The sequence below is a fragment of the Saccoglossus kowalevskii genome, chromosome 16 (genome assembly GCF_978046115.1).
Source record: "Saccoglossus kowalevskii chromosome 16, keSacKowa6.1, whole genome shotgun sequence".
NCBI classification, from domain to species: Eukaryota; Metazoa; Hemichordata; class Enteropneusta; family Harrimaniidae; genus Saccoglossus; species Saccoglossus kowalevskii.
In genome coordinates this window covers 6,309,460-6,326,398 of record NC_140656.1, presented here as the reverse complement: position 1 = coordinate 6,326,398, position 16,939 = coordinate 6,309,460, and the positions used below count along the sequence as shown (strand labels likewise).

General features: G+C 35.4%; 1 protein-coding gene across 1 annotated transcript in view; it reads left to right on the top strand.

Annotated features, from left to right (window-relative positions):
- The window catches only part of LOC100368021 (protein HIRA), a 37,044-nt gene extending 20,105 nt beyond the window's left edge, over window positions 1-16,939 (top strand). The window contains exons 16-27 of the mRNA XM_085491670.1: window positions 815-936; window positions 1,114-1,279; window positions 2,224-2,319; window positions 3,674-3,740; window positions 4,301-4,394; window positions 4,565-4,785; window positions 5,869-5,974; window positions 9,217-9,339; window positions 11,279-11,439; window positions 11,991-12,085; window positions 12,497-12,640; window positions 13,148-16,939. Of these exons, the coding sequence (XP_085347796.1) occupies window positions 815-936; window positions 1,114-1,279; window positions 2,224-2,319; window positions 3,674-3,740; window positions 4,301-4,394; window positions 4,565-4,785; window positions 5,869-5,974; window positions 9,217-9,339; window positions 11,279-11,439; window positions 11,991-12,085; window positions 12,497-12,610 (1,365 nt within the window). The 3' untranslated portion in view covers window positions 12,611-12,640; window positions 13,148-16,939. The remainder of the gene's footprint in view (window positions 1-814; window positions 937-1,113; window positions 1,280-2,223; window positions 2,320-3,673; window positions 3,741-4,300; window positions 4,395-4,564; window positions 4,786-5,868; window positions 5,975-9,216; window positions 9,340-11,278; window positions 11,440-11,990; window positions 12,086-12,496; window positions 12,641-13,147) is intronic.

Here is a 16,939-nt window from a genome sequence, read left to right as displayed (position 1 = left end):
ATTACTCACATCATGCTCACCTATACTCATCTTCTCTATTACTCACATACTGCTCACATTTACATGTACCCATCTTCTCTATTACTCACATCATGCTCACATTTACTCATCTTTTCTATTACTCACATACTGCTCACATTTACTCATCTTCTCTATTACTCACATACTGCTCACATTTACTCGTCTTCTCTATTACTCACATACTGCTCACATTTACATGTACCCATCTTCTCTATTACTCACATTATGCTCACATTTACTCATCTTCTCTATTACTCACATACTGCTCACATTTACATGTACCCATCTTCTCTATTACTCACATCATGCTCACATTTACTCATCTTCTCTATTACTCACATACTGCTCACATTTACTCGTCTTCTCTATTACTCACATACTGCTCACATTTACATGTACCCATCTTCTCTATTACTCACATACTGCTCACATTTACATGTACCCATCTTCTCTATTACTCACATCATGCTCACATTTACTCATCTTCTCTATTATTCACATACTGCTCACATTTACTCATCTTCTCTATTACTCACATACTGCTCACATTTACTCATCTTCTCTATTATTCACATACTGTCCAACCTGTACTCATGATCTTTTTCATTCATCACACAAATCTCACACTGTCTCACATGGCACCCAACTACTAATTCCAAACTCACTACGGCAATTCAAAACTGCATTGAATGGTTTTTATCCATAGTTCAGTTATTCACAACTGCAGATTGTTGCAATAATATATCAGTATGTGTCATACATTGAATCTCTGTTTCTCAATTCTTGTACACAGCCGATCTCTGCACTTGACTGCAGACTGACGGGCAAAGCTAAAACAAACAAGATTATTCACAAAGATAAGGAGAAGGATAAAGTAAAAGAAAAAACACCAGATAAGGAAAAAGAAAAAGAGAAGTAAGTCAAACATGTTTGAGTTTACAAAGCATGTGAATGCATAGTAAATGAAGGCTTGATTCTGAGGCTACCTTGCAACGTGTGGTTCATGCTATTGTTTTCTAAATACTCTAAACATTTTCATGTCTTCGTCTAAAGACAATGTGATATTTTATGGTAAATATATTTATTCTCCAGATTGAAAGAAACGCCCAAATCAAGAGAACCTAAATCATCTAGTACGACATTATCTTCGTCGATATCTGTAAAACGGAAATCAGACACAACAACAGTGGGTATCAAGAGACCGAGAAAAGACGCTGTGGTCAAAGCAGCAGCAGTAGCTGGCTCATCAACAATACCTGTAAGTTATTACCTTCCATACATAAAGTGAAATTAAGTGTAACCATATGACATCCAGACATTGTTAACTACAAATTACCTGATGGTAGCCCTTACGTACCATCAGAATTTATGATGAAAAAATTCTTGTGGGTCTGTGGGAAAACAGTCTTGTTGTTGAGTGTGTTTGATCGTATGCCAACTCTTGATGCAAAACAGTTTCCGCCATGATGTTTTTTACTGCTCGACTTGACCTGCAACAATGTCCTCTGACCTGACATGTCAGGTCAGTATTTGGTACGGCAATGTGAAAGTGAATTAGAGATGTTGAAGTTAGAAATGATTTTGGCGAGATAATGGCATGATTTTTTATAAAACTAGTAATGAGAAATTTTTGAAATGTAAACTTAATGTGAGTGGAGGTATTCAATGTCCTTCACGGTTGTTGACAGGTCACTGTGAACGCATAATTTACATATTCACAACATATACACATCATATTCACAGCAGTCATTACCCATATAGTATAAATTTGATTACTAGTATTGGCAATCAATGAAGACCAGATTTCATGACTGGAATGTATGGTACCTGACCTCAAAAATAGACATGTCCCAAAGGTTGGGGTGGGGGGCTTAGTCTAGCATGGGCGTTAAGGCGAACGAGTACTAAATGCCAAGACATGATGTATGTAACAAAGGTATGTTTGATAAAAGGGTTTTTCTATATCATAAGTGAATCTTCAATTGAAATGCACATAAGCCAAAAATTGCATTAGTTGTATGCTGGATCATAAAAATATTTTGACCATAGACTCGGATCTGTCATGCACATGTTCTGTACATCTGATAAGCAAAACAAACCAGCATACTATTATGTCCTATAGTAAGAAATATGACACATAGAAATTGACAACTATTTTCAGACTATATTGTATATTTAACTGATATATCATTTATTTTTAAGACAACACCAGATAGGGACAGTTCTAGGCATGCTGTCTATGTCACATCATCATTACAACTGCCAACACCACAACCACAGAAGAAACTTTCACTTCAGGTAAGCATCATGTTTAACTTTATTAAGTACTGTTGTCAAGCGACAACGTCATAATGTCATCTTACAAGAGCTAAAATATCTGGGTTAAAAATATAATACTTGGTTATATCTACTAATACAAAATTTGAGGGGATACAATTAGTGAATGCTCTCTAGCTTTCATTTATGGAGCTGTGGCTTGAGGGGTTGTTTGACTTACCTAAGGGGCCCTGTTGGACATACCTAAGGGGCCCTGTTGGACACATTTCTATTTTTATCCAAGTAGGTAAAATATTCTTTATATGGACATCACTTTACGTAGTGATGTGATATCAATTGTTAAACATTAAAACTTGTTTCCAAATGAACTATTTACATAGTTCCCTGAATAAACATAGTTCACATCTGTCACCGTAACGCCATAAGTTACAGCGTGCCGTAATTTTGCAGTATTTTACAGGGTGTTTTCATTCTACCATATTAGGAAATGCAAATTCCAAATATGGAGCGATTCCGTGCGTAAGCATCCTCTTATAATAAAAACAAACATGGCAGTCCCCAGGTTTTGACCGGACTCCACACAAAAAGTTTTCTAAATCTGTTCTAAACTTTCTTGATTTTGGCATTCCCATGATGTATCCTTAGGAATAGATGTATAATAATAAGTTATTATGAGCATACCTCAAAGTATGCACTCAGACAGTACACCATCGCATCGAGCTCCCTCATATTAAGTAAACAATAGATTTTTTCCACATCCATGCCATCAAAACAGACAAACGAAATCATTGTACATTTTGTAAATAGATGGATTCCACAAAAATATTCTTGAAACGAAAATCTATACAATGTTCTGAATACCATTAACATCCACAAAAAATCTCTCTATGGCATTTATTTACACAGAATGGTCGAATATCACATATATTGTGATGCCGATCGTCAGCCTTTAGGGCAGAGAGCATGTTCAGCGCATGAATACATGTATATTAGTATTCTTCAAAACAAATTCCAAAGAAAGTCAGAAAAAAAAATTCAGAGTTCATTGACGATACCCTAATATTTTTCTGTTTCAGCTGGAAAAATACTTGTGGTGTAAGTGTCGTATCATATTTTCCTTGTAGTGATACAGCTCTTATGTCACTCATATTTTCCTAAGCTGAATGAAGAAAAATATCAGGAAATATTATATAATTATTTACTGGATTTTAATTTCTTTATTTTCACTGATAAGTCAAATCTTCTGAATTGAGTCCAAGTAAACATTACAACAAACACAACAAAATTATTGTTTCACTAGAAAATCTACGAATTAAAATGTAATTAAGTGTAATTACTGTTATCAATAATCTTATTTAATGGACAATTATTTTAGATACTTGGAAGAGCAAGTACTGATCCTGTTATGAATATAGAATTGGAAAATAATATCAACATTGCAGGTAAGTTCTAGATCGGATGTTAACTGAACTGTTGATGACAGTTAAAATAAAATTAAATCTTTTTAGGTTTTACCATTATCAATGAGAGGTAGTTACAGACTGGGTTATACCATTATCAATATGAGGTAGTTACAGACTGGGTTATACCATTATCAATGAGAGGTAGTTACAGACTGGGTTATACCATTATCAATGCCAGGTAGTTACAGACTGGGTTATACCATCATCAATATGAGGTAGTTACAGACTGGGTTATACCATTATCAATGCCAGGTAGTTACAGACTGAGTTATACCATCATCAATACAAGGTAGTTGCAGACTGGGTTATACCATTATCAATGAGAGGTAGTTACAGACTGGGTTATACCATTATCAATACAAGGTAGTTACAGACTGGGTTATACCATTATCAATGAGAGGTAGTTACAGACTGGGTTATACCATTATCAATGATAGGTAGTTACAGACTGGGTTATACCATTATCAATCCAAGATAGTTACAGACTGGTATACCACTGACTGAGGACAAGTTACATTAAAATTATTTTGTTTTAATAGGTATGACTATACAAAGAGTCAAGTGTGTGAAAGGGGAGCAGGTGACGTGGGAGGCTGTTCTCACAAGTAGAGGCTTAGCAATGGCTGGTAACAGGTATCCAATCTTATTTTCTTTGCAGCATTAGTTTGTTTAGAACTCGTAACTGAGATTTTATGTAATACAATATTCTACTAATTTCTACAGTAATAACAATCTACAAACAAAAAACTGTTCATATTATTGAGATAGCTACAACCCCAACATTTTTTTTTTCAACTCAACAGCAATTTTGTATGCATTGCCTGTGAAGATAAAAGTTTGTATATAATTTCACCGAATGGACGGCGTCTTCTTCCGGGCATTATTCTATCTTCCACTGTTAGTGTGCTACATTGTAGCGGACATTTTGTTATGATAATTAGTTCAGCAGGAAATTTGCATGTATGGAATGTTAAGAAATGTCAAGCAGTGATACGAAATGAAAATCTGGGATCTGTCATGCCAAGTAAGGAGATTTTATCTATTACACCGAAATTTGACGAAATTTTTCTGAACTTTTTTTTTTTTTTATTTTTGTCAATATTTCTTGAATGGAACCCTCTAACAGACAAAATTTTAGTCAATTTTTGGTTTTACTCCAAACATTTGGATATTTTTGTCTCAATTCTCCTGAAGGAAAGTGCAAATTACAAGACTATTCTGTGAATATGTATGATGAAAAGAGGGAATTGTTGGTGAAAAGTTAAGGTAGATGTCTACACATAATTTTGAAGATAGTTGGTCTCAAATTACATAACATGTTCATACATTTTGTTTATTATGTATAACCATCGAGTTATAGTTCCGTGGTAACATGAAACAGCATTCTTTTGTGTACTGTAATACCATATTTTGAGAAACTACTATAGAAGACGATGATGAAGAAAATTCATCAATTTTTAAATCTTAGATTTTTGAAATAATTCAGGATAACAAAAAATACCCAGTCAATCATGATATACCCAGTCTACATTTTAATATATGGCATTTTATCTCCACCGCATGAACTGATGGTTAAAGTGTTATATTACTGACAAAGTGACCACCATCAATGCAACGAACATAGTGTCAATGGGCATCATTGTGATGGATATACAAACTATATTATTATCTTGAAAAAGTGTTTAAGCTTGGACCGTGACCCCTGTCATGACGATAATGGATTGAAAGAGTGATAAAAAAATGCATCTAATGATCGCTCTGCCCTGGGTGATGTTTAGAAGTCAGCAATCGTCCCGTCCTCAAAACAAATATGATACATGTATAGATTGTACTGACACAATTTTGTGTCTAGTATTTCTGGGCAGTTTCAAGTAATTATATGCAAATCAAAGATGGATAATTATTATTATTATTACTGTAAACTGAAAAAAATAGTGAAATTTGCCAGACATTCCTGAAGCTTACAGTTGACAGTCATCAATCCTTACCTACAAATGTCAAATGGGTTATCACGTTAATACCCATCATGCATCTGCAATTTTGTCATGTAAAAAAGTTCACATCAATTTGAGTTTTTATTTAAATATGTTATACTTTGTGTTGTCAGGTAAAGATGTGACAATCTCCAGAACACTTCTAACAGATCAGGGATCTCCAATAATTACATTATCTACCGGTAGAACTTATACATTCAATGCTGATCTTCATTGCTGGTAGGTCTAATGTTTTTTAAACTTAATCAGCCAATTTGTCAGCGTCAATTTGTTTCACGATCTGATTCAAGATGGCCGAATGGTGGCCATTTTTGTGCAAAAAATCATCAAAGTCAAGCATTTTTTGACTGTTTACAGAGGGATTTTGTTCAAACTTGGTATATACATTAAACATTATGGGACCTTGATGCAAATAATTTTGTTTTTCAGATTAGATTCAAAATGGCGGCCATTTTGTTTCAATGAATGTGGTTCTTGTGCCATATGTCTGACTTTCTTTCACTGATTATGTTCAAATTTTAAATATTCATTATACATCATATCATAGGTAGACAGATATATTGATTTGACGATCCTATTCAAAATGGACGAATGGTGGCCATTTTTGTGATAAAAAAAATCATCAAATAATCGAGCCTTTCTGGCGTTTATGGATGGATTTTGTTCAAACTTGGTACATATATTAGACATTACAGGTTTCTGATGCACATCATTTATTTTTCAGATCGGATTCAAAATGGCTGTCTGGCGACCATTTTTAGTCCCCGTTCGGACGAAGTCCGAAAACGAGGGACTTATAATTTGGTCTCCGTCCGTGCGTCCGTCCGGAGTCATATCTTAGAATCCCTTGGACCGATTCCGTTCATTCTTTGCATGTGCCTAGTACTTTATGTGGGACATATGCACAGGCAGTGGTTTAGAGATTCGATTCAAAATGGCCGACTGGCAGCCATCTTGTTTTTCGAAAATAATGTATTTTGGACATGCTTTGGCAGTTTTCTTTCAAACTTGGTACATAGATTATACATGTTAGGATACATGTCCATGACGATTTATTTCACAATTGGATCAAAGATGGCCGACTGGCAGCCATCTTGTTTTTTGAAAATGTCATATTTTGGACATGCTTTGTCAGTTTTCATTCAAATTTAGTACATAGATCATACATGTTAGGATACATGTCCCCGGCCGGCCGTGAGTTCCTGAGTCTGTCCGTCCGTCCGTACGTCCGTCCGTCCGTCCGTACGTCCGTCCGTACGTCCGTCCGTCCATACGTCCGTCCGTCCGTCCGTCCGTCCGTCCGTCAGTCAGTCAGTCAGTCAGTCAGTCAGTCTGTCTGTCCAGAGTCATATTTCAGAATCCTGTGGTCCGATTTCGTTCATTCGTTGCATGTGCCTACACCTTATGTGGGACATATGCACATGCAGTGGTTTAGCAATTCGATTCAAAATGGCTGACTAGCAGCCATCTTGTTTTTTGAAAATGTTGTATTTTGGACATGCTTTGTCAGTTGTCATTCAAACTTGGTACATAGATTATACATGTTCGGCTACATGTTCATGACGATTTATTTCGCAATGGTCAACTGGCAGGCATCTTGTTTTTTGTTTTTTTTATGCGGTATCTCTTTATGCGTGCTCTGTCAGTTTTCATTCAAATTTGGCACATACATGTACTTTATATATGTTAGGATGCATGTCCATGACAATTTTGTTTCAAAATCTGGTCAAGGATGGCCGATTGACAGCCATCTGACTTTTTGGCCTTACTACTATATTTCCACAATTTATGTACCATTTTCATTCGTATTTGGCACATACATTGTGCATCATACATATCAGTGTGTTTCATAATCAGATCAAAGATGGCTGAATAACGGCTGTTTTTATTTTGGCCATATTACTATGACACGAAACACATGTTTTGATGTAAATAAACAATCTGTTGTATACGCCACTTGGAACTCAAGTTTCAAGAACAGGCTCGCGACAACCCCTCTGCTTTAATATGATGAGCACAAAGAGAACTTTCCAAAATTTAACGGGGACTGTGTCATTTTCAATGACTTGTGTTTTAATGAATGAGTTTCCAGACCCATATGTCTGACTTTTTTTGTCTGATTATGTTCAAATTTTTAATATTTATTATACATCATGTCATAGATATACGAATATATTGGTTTGACGATCCTTTTCGAAGTGGCCAAATGGTGGCTATTTTTGTGCTAAAGAAATTATCAAATATCAAGCATTTCTTGCATTTATGGATGGATTTTGTTCAAACTTATAACATACATTAGACATTACAGGTTCCTGATGCATGTCATTTTATTTTTCAGATTGGATTAAAAATTGCTGACTAGCGGCCATTTTGTTTTAATGATTGGGCTTCTAGAGCCATATCTCTTAAATGCTTTGACTGATTATATTCAAATTTTATATATTCGCTATACATCATGTACATCACTCGACAGCACTGTGTGAATTAAACATAAAGCTCCTGATGAGTGAGGTACTTGTACCTTACGAAACAGTGCTGTCGAGTTTCAATATTCATGTAGTTGTGTATTAATTCCTCTATTACCGCATATATATATATATATATATATATGTATATGTATTTAAAATGGCTGATTTTGAATGCTGTTTCAGAGCAATATGGACAAGTACATGTACTTGTTTGGCGATCAGATACAAATGTCAATCATTTTAATGTTAAAAAAATCATATTCCTGACATGGTTATATTCCAGCTATATTACTATAAACAAAAAAAAAACTAAATATGTTAAATTTGATAACTAACGGGCACTGTGCCATGCATGGCTTGTTTGAATTTGTTATTAATTAGAGAATAAAGGACGACACACTGCCTTTATTATGTGCGCAATAATGGGCAAGCGTAGTCAGCTCAATATTCAAGGAAACATCTCTTTCATCTCTGTTATCATGCAATAATGAACAGTGCAGAGTTTTTCAGTCAATTTCTTTAGCATATTAATTCAATATGCATGCAGTGGTAGCTTGGGAAAAAAGAAAGAGACTTCTTTATTGGTTAGCGCACCATGGAAGCTTGTATTTCAGTTACACATACAACATGCACACATAGATAAATTTCCAAATGAAAATGACCAGGATTTTTTAACATAAAGGAATAATGGGTGATTTGTTGCTTAAACTATATCCATACAAATGTGGGAAAACATTGAATGTTGATGAGTCGCAAACACATGCAATCTTGTTCATGCATTGATCTCAGGCAATGTCCTGTTATCAGTTGATAACATGGCTGCACTTGATACCGATCAACCACTAAGAATGTGGCAACAGAGAGCACATGGTATAATTATGTCCAATACCATCACCACAAGGGATGGAGTTTCAAGCAAATGAAAGTCCTTGTGATCATAATAGTGCACCCATTATCATTTACTAACAGTTATTATTTTTTTGTTCTTTACAGGACATTACTTCATTGTATAAATGACCCGTTATTACAGTGTTCAGATTACCATTCCTGTATTCCACCTATGCAAACAATACACAACACAGGTCCACTGGCGTCTTTACAGGCACCAACACAAAGGTAAGCACTCAACATTACACAACACAGATCCACTGGCGTCTTTACAGGCACCAACACAAAGGTAAGCACTCAACATTACACAACACAGATCCACTGGCATCTTTACAGGCACCAACACAAAGGTAAGCACTCAACATTACACAACGCAGATCCACTGGCGTCTTTACTGGCACCAACACAAAGGTAAGCACTCAACATTACACAACACAGATCAACTGGCGTCTTTACAGGCACCAACACAAAGGTAAGCACTCAACATTACACAACACAGATCAACTGGCGTCTTTACAGGCACCAACGCAAAGGTAAGCACTCAACATTACACAACACAGATCAACTGGCGTCTTTACTGGCACCAACACAAAGGTAAGCACTCAACATTACACAACACAGATCAACTGGCGTCTTTACAGGCACCAACACAAAGGTAAGCACTCAACATTACACAACACAGATCCACTGGCGTCTTTACAGGCACCAACACAAAGGTAAGCACTCAACATTACACAACACAGATCCACTGGCGTCTTTACAGGCACCAACACAAAGGTAAGCACTCAACATTACACAACACAGATCCACTGGCGTCTTTACAGGCACCAACACAAAGGTAAGCACTCAACATTACACAACACAGATCCACTGGCGTCTTTACAGGCACCAACACAAAGGTAAGCACTCAACATTACACAACACAGATCCACTGGCGTCTTTACAGGCACCAACACAAAGGTAAGCACTCCACATTACACAACACAGATCCACTGGCGTCTTTACAGGCACCAACACAAAGGTAAGCACTCAACATTACACCACACAGGTCCACTGGCGTCTTTACAGGCACCAACACAAAGGTAAGCACTTAACATTACACAACACAGATCCACTGGCGTCTTTACAGGCACCAACACAAAGGTAAGCACTTAACATTACACAACACAGATCCACTGGCGTCTTTACAGGCACCAACACAAAGGTAAGCACTCAACATTACACCACACAGATCTACTGGCGTCTTTACAGGCACCAACACAAAGGTAAGCACTCAACATTACACCACACAGATCTACTGGCGTCTTTACAGGCACCAACACAAAGGTAAGCACTCAACATTACACAACACAGATCCACTGGCGTCTTTACAGGCACCAACACAAAGGTAAGCACTCAACATTACACAACACAGATCAACTGGCGTCTTTACAGGCACCAACACAAAGGTAAGCACTCAACATTACACAACACAGATCCACTGGCGTCTTTACAGGCACCAACACAAAGGTAAGCACTCAACATTACACAACACAGATCCACTGGCGTCTTTACAGGCACCAACACAAAGGTAAGCACTCAACATTACACAACACAGATCCACTGGCGTCTTTACAGGCACCAACACAAAGGTAAGCACTCAACATTACACAACACAGATCCACTGGCGTCTTTACAGGCACCAACACAAAGGTAAGCACTCAACATTACACAACACAGATCCACTGGCGTCTTTACAGGCACCAACACAAAGGTAAGCACTCAACATTACACAACACAGATCCACTGGCATCTTTACAGGCACCAACACAAAGGTGTTAGGTAGTGCATGTGTCTTTCAAGGCAAGTCACAGTTACACAAAATCAACTACCTTCTATAAATTTTTGAACTGCAAATTTTAAAATATCGCAATCAGAAGTTGTTTGAAATGAACATGCCTCATAATGGCCGCATGCATCATGTTCTTATTGAAACAATGTAGACGCATGTTCATGATAAATCCTATTAGAATCTTGTTCACATTCTGAGAGAGTGGTGTTAATGTTGATTGGTTAACATTTAACTTCCCCTCATATTGCCACTGTTAGTTGCATACATCATTTTACCAGATTTTTGTCTCCTATTTATCCTTGAAAGATGATAGTTAATGTATATTAATATTGACAGATCTAAACAAGCATCACGAATGCACCAAATGAATCCACATTTACAACAAGCTGCTACGTTGAGTCATCTTGAGAATCAACTTGCTGCTGCCCTCACAGTCAAGTCCAGTAAAGAATACAGATTTTGGTTGCTAACATATGCCAGGTATTTAGCACAAGAAGGTGAGTGTCAATAAACTGTATTGATTAGAAGACTTGTTAAACTACTTAAGATAAAAGCCTACTCATAAATTTTGAGAAAGTTTGTCATAAATGCCATGATAATTTTCATTGGTTTATTATGTAAAATCATGGAACTATTGTCCCATAGCACCACAAAATAACATGAATATTTTGTGTGTTACAGTGACGTATTTTGTGAAACTTTTTTTAAATTCCATGGAACACAATGAGGCGCATTTTTATCTATATGCCACTTGCGCGTACGCGCAAATCAGACTTGCACTTGGCATTCTGGTTTGATTGAATCTTGTTACAGCTAAATCTTATTTATTTGCCAGTTTGTAGAACAAGACTGAGATGAAAGCACAGACGTGGCTGGCAGTAATGAAAGCTAACTTGATAATTTTTGCCTTTGTACATTCAGTGTTGGTATCATCTACATGTTGTTATAGTACAATGGTTGTCTGGTCAATTTGTATTGATTTTTCTTGGCAGTGAAGATTCATACCTGTGTAGATTTTCAATTTTATTCATTTGTCTGTCATTTTCAGGTGTTGAAAACAGATTACGTGAAATATGTGATGATCTTCTTGGCCCGTTTTATAGAGGGGATGTTGAAGACAGTAAATGGGATTCCAATGTTCTGGTAAGTGCTTTTGCTTTTTTATTGTACATAAAAAAGAGAAAAGTTACAAATAGTAAATATGTGTGAAAAAGCCAATCTTATTGATTCTATTGTCTGACGTCAAACTTTGCTGGTGAAAGTCTCTGAAGATGAACTCTGTGGGCGAAACAGAAGTGATTAATTTACTTTACTGTGCAGTAATATTTTAAAATATGATCACATATTTGTTTAGATTGCTTAGCAAATTTATGTTCTGAAATGAATTCAAAGATCATCACTGACATTATTTCCTGATTTGTTGTGCAATAATCTAAATGTCCTTGGTAAAAAATATGAACACATACATTGTGTATAATGATTCTATGTGCATAATTCATATTTGACATAAGACTACATAATTTCATAATATTGAAATCATTTGTTACATTTCAGGGAATGTCAAAGCGAGATATTCTGCAGGATATCCTACCTATAGTCGGTTCTAATATCCGATTTCAGCGTGTGTATATGGAATATCAAGAACAGTTAGAAATGACACGAAAATAAAAGAATTATACTGGAATATCACGAATAATTGTGAGTGACACAAACGTTGTGTGATCAGGTGGAGTGAGAGATGAAGTGAAGTCATCAATGTGGAAGCAGTAAAAGTAACTTTCATGGAACATTGGGAACGATTGGAAACAATACAGAACTTGGAGGCAATTGTCTCGATGTCTAACTCTAATGCCTTGATCAAAATAGTCAAATATTTTCTGAAAAATGTCAAATACCAATAGTTTTAAGGCATTTTTACAGATATTGGTTTGAAATTGCATGTCCTTCATATAACAAAGTTCAAGCTCCGCATAAGCAATTGTGCTGTTAGTGGAGACAATTTGGTACAAACAAACACACAAACGTGGAACTGTTGAAAGGAATATGGTATCAATTATATGCAACAATTGTAAATATGTTATAAATATTTTATTCACAATTTAATCTTTACCCCAGTATTCATTTTATTCTGTCTGCAGCACATATTAAACGTTATATAAGACTCGCCATTGTATCACATCATTTACTCTTTTTCTCTGGTTACAGTATCTCAAAACAATTATGTATCTGCAGAATGAATGAATTATCAAATATATGGGGTTTGCAACGCGCATAGTACTGTATGGTGTCATCATGCCAAGATCCCATTCAAGTCTCATCTCGTAGATAGCGTGACTGATGCTACGACCTTCTGACGGTTTGTAATAAAACAATAAAACGTGTATCACCACATTCATAGTGAATAAATGTAATACATCGAAAATGTACAGAAAAAATAGTTATCGTAATCTGTCATATCGTGAGCAGCTATTTTAATCCACCTGGACATCCCAGTATTCTAGTTACCTAGGGCATGCGCATTCGCATTTTTCTGAGTTGGAATGCTTATGCGAGAGCGAAATTAAAACGGAATCTTGGTATAATGCACCGTAGTTGCAAACCCCAAGTAATGTACCTCTGATGTTATGTAATATCGACAAAGTTTAATTTTGATATTTTGCAGACATATTTATTTCAGCTTCAAAGTGATCAGTTTTTATGATCAATAATAATTACAAGGCTTGATTAACGAATTGCCTGCTGACGTCAGGCTGTGACCCGAGTAATGTTTTTATTATGGAGTTACCTTCAGTTATCGTATTTACCCTATCAGTAGTGCATACAATTATGAAAATTACAGATGTGTTTTAGGTCAAGATAAGTAATATTTTTATGAGTCAGTAAACAAGTTTGCTTATAACAAATATGATAGAGATTTGTGTGAACCAGGAATGATGCAAATATGAATCCACTGGATGTAGGAAATCAGGACATGCACTCAGTGTTACCACATGACCTGTCATCATCACTGTATATATCATTTGTGGAGGCTTCGAGCAGGCGACGCATTGATAGAAATGGAGGGTTAGATCACCTTGTAAATATTCCTCATCAGTGGGCTAAACCTTCATTCCGTATATGTCACAGTGGTTTATATTAAACTCTGTTTTCTTACTATTCCATGCTTTATACACCTACCATTGACTCAGTTAAAGGGCATTGTTTTAATCCAAAGATCTTGTCTTGTCACATGTGTCTAATGGAACACAGGGTTGAGACCAGCCTTTTGACTCAGAGCTAAACTAACGTGTGTTGAGACCTGGTTAATCTATTTCCTACAGTGAGTATATACTCTTGCTTGAGTTGACCTCTGCGTTTTCCTACATGTCTTTTGAAATAATCTTTTCTGTTTATCATGTTATTCTTTGTTTCACTGTATTGAAAAGAAGTTATTGCCAGCCACATTGAATAATATAAATTGTGTAAATTCCCACTATTGGCTGTGTTTCCTTCAGGCTTTATTTACTCATTGAGGAGCCCATTTTTCATAGTGAAATTGGACAATTTGTATGTTTAAAGCATGGGAGTCATCGCATATGCGACAGATGGCTATAGCATGTCGTTGTTTACAAACATACGTCTACCTATGAGCCTTTGTGTTTTTAGCATGCATTGTAATCATTACTCGGGACTCGATTCCTGTGCATGTGCAGGTGACGACCCCTTCGCTTTAATTTTTTGTATTTAAATACACAGGATTCAATGTAGTTTTGTGAGATAATATCACATTTTATAATGACTAAAAATAATGAGAACAGCAAACACATCTGTTAGTTTTATGGAAGTGGAAGGTGATTTTATAGTTTGTTTATATATTTATTTTGCACTAGCAAACTTTCATTTATGGGAGATGGAAGGAGGTAAATGTTTAACAAAGAGATTACATTTGATGTATGCATGTTTAATTTATTCACTTGGATTTTGTATTTCCCATGAAATCAAAACAGACATCACAACAGTGATGCCTATATTTGCACATGCTGTGTGATTGGCAAATCTTTAAAATTACTGACCGACAAGTGTAAATCCATAGACTCCATAAAATACTGTGGGGAAAAAACAGGAAAATATGTAATTGCCATGGATATAGTTGCCATGGATATAATTGCCATGGATATAGTTTGAGCAACAAAGATTTATGGATGACGCATACATTTTCAGTATATTTTTTGAACCGCTTGATTGAAACTTTCTGAAACAGATATATTTGTCAGTATTTACAGAACAGGATTTAACTGTGAAATTATAAATCTGATAAATATTGCATTCATAACACCATTTGGACCTCTACAGATCTGTATAGCAAGTACCTATATGCATTTAAAGTTCATCTTGAGTAGTGAGTCATAAATTTATTTTATCAATGCCAATTTGTTTTCATAGAAGATCAATTTTGTTTCAAACTTATTTCACTCAAATTTGGAGACAGTTAACAAAATTTGAGTCATTTTTTGGCTATTTTTTGTCCCAATCTTCTAAAGGAAAGTGCAGACTATAAACAGGACTATTTTGTGATGAAAAGAGCTGGTAAAAGGTTTAATAGACATCATTTTGTTGCACAGTTCCCGTTTTGTTTTTAGACATTTTGTTTTCGACATATCAAATTATGCCTTGTATGCAGATTTCCATTGAAATCTACAACAGATGCAAACTATTAGAACTCCCTATTACAGATCCATCCCAACAACAACACATTTTAAAAATGTGTTCATATACGTTTCCTTATTTACTTTGCAATGTTACAAATTGTCTATTGAGGAATCTCATACTGATGTTGATCATGAAATGAACAATAACGTGTGCGGTTCTAAATGTGTTTATGTAGGAACTTAATTTCTGATGTAGAAAGAAGCTAGTAATAGTATAATAACATTGAGGAAGAATAGAAATTTAAATATAATTAATAGTGTCGTAGTGGTTGTGCGAGAGTTCATATTACATAGCTCTTCTCTTATGCTGCCGTCAATTCCCGTACATTCCACTTGTATATATCATTCAACTTTTTATATGAATTTTGTCTTTTGTATTTCTTCATTGGTGGTGTGTGAATGCCTTGCTTAAACTCCATTAAATGAATACTGAAATAAGTTTTCAATTTAAAAATGTTGTAAATAGTTGCTTCAGCACTGAGCAGGCATCCATACAATAAACCCATTAAAATGAGCATTTTCTATTTGTTGATTGAATAACATTGGTTCGTTACCAAATGACATTGTGTGCTGCACTTATTAATTCATAAATATTTATAAAAAAGAAGGGAATGGGTTTGTTGTGTCGAGAGTACTGCACTATGCAATTGGTGTACACTTTACTCATCAGGTTTTCTACAGCAATGTATGAAATCAACATGTCGTATTTTAGGTCACTGAGAATAAATCTTAACCACAGTACAAATTGATGTGCCAACTCATCAGAAATTTATGAATTATCATAAATAATGTCTTTATGAACATGGTTTCATGCATATTGACTTGCTTTGTCATACTACCGGAAATCAAACTGTGTTTGAACTACATTGTACACTTTATAGTTGGTGCATTCCTACTTTGCAAATCTGTGCTTTGCTCTCTACTGACCAATTTATACGCCGTGAAATATCAAGATTGTAAAAATAAATTAAAATAATTTTTATAATATGAATTTAAGCGGACCTCTTAATAGACAGACTTATAAAGTCAAGTTACATTGTAGATAAGTTTGTCAAGAGGATATGAAATTTGTGAGTAAGGACAGTAATATCTACAATACCATCATTTGATAAGTAGGAGCAATTCCATGGAGTAAAAAGTTATAATATTCACAGAGTTTTAAGTACACATAAGACTATGGTTTGCAATCATGTAAAAGTGGTGAAACTAAAAAAACCACCTAAATTCTCTTTTTGTAAATACCGTATCTTTTGTATCAATTGTCTTAGAAAAAATACATTTTACTTGATAATTAATCAAGTACATTAAA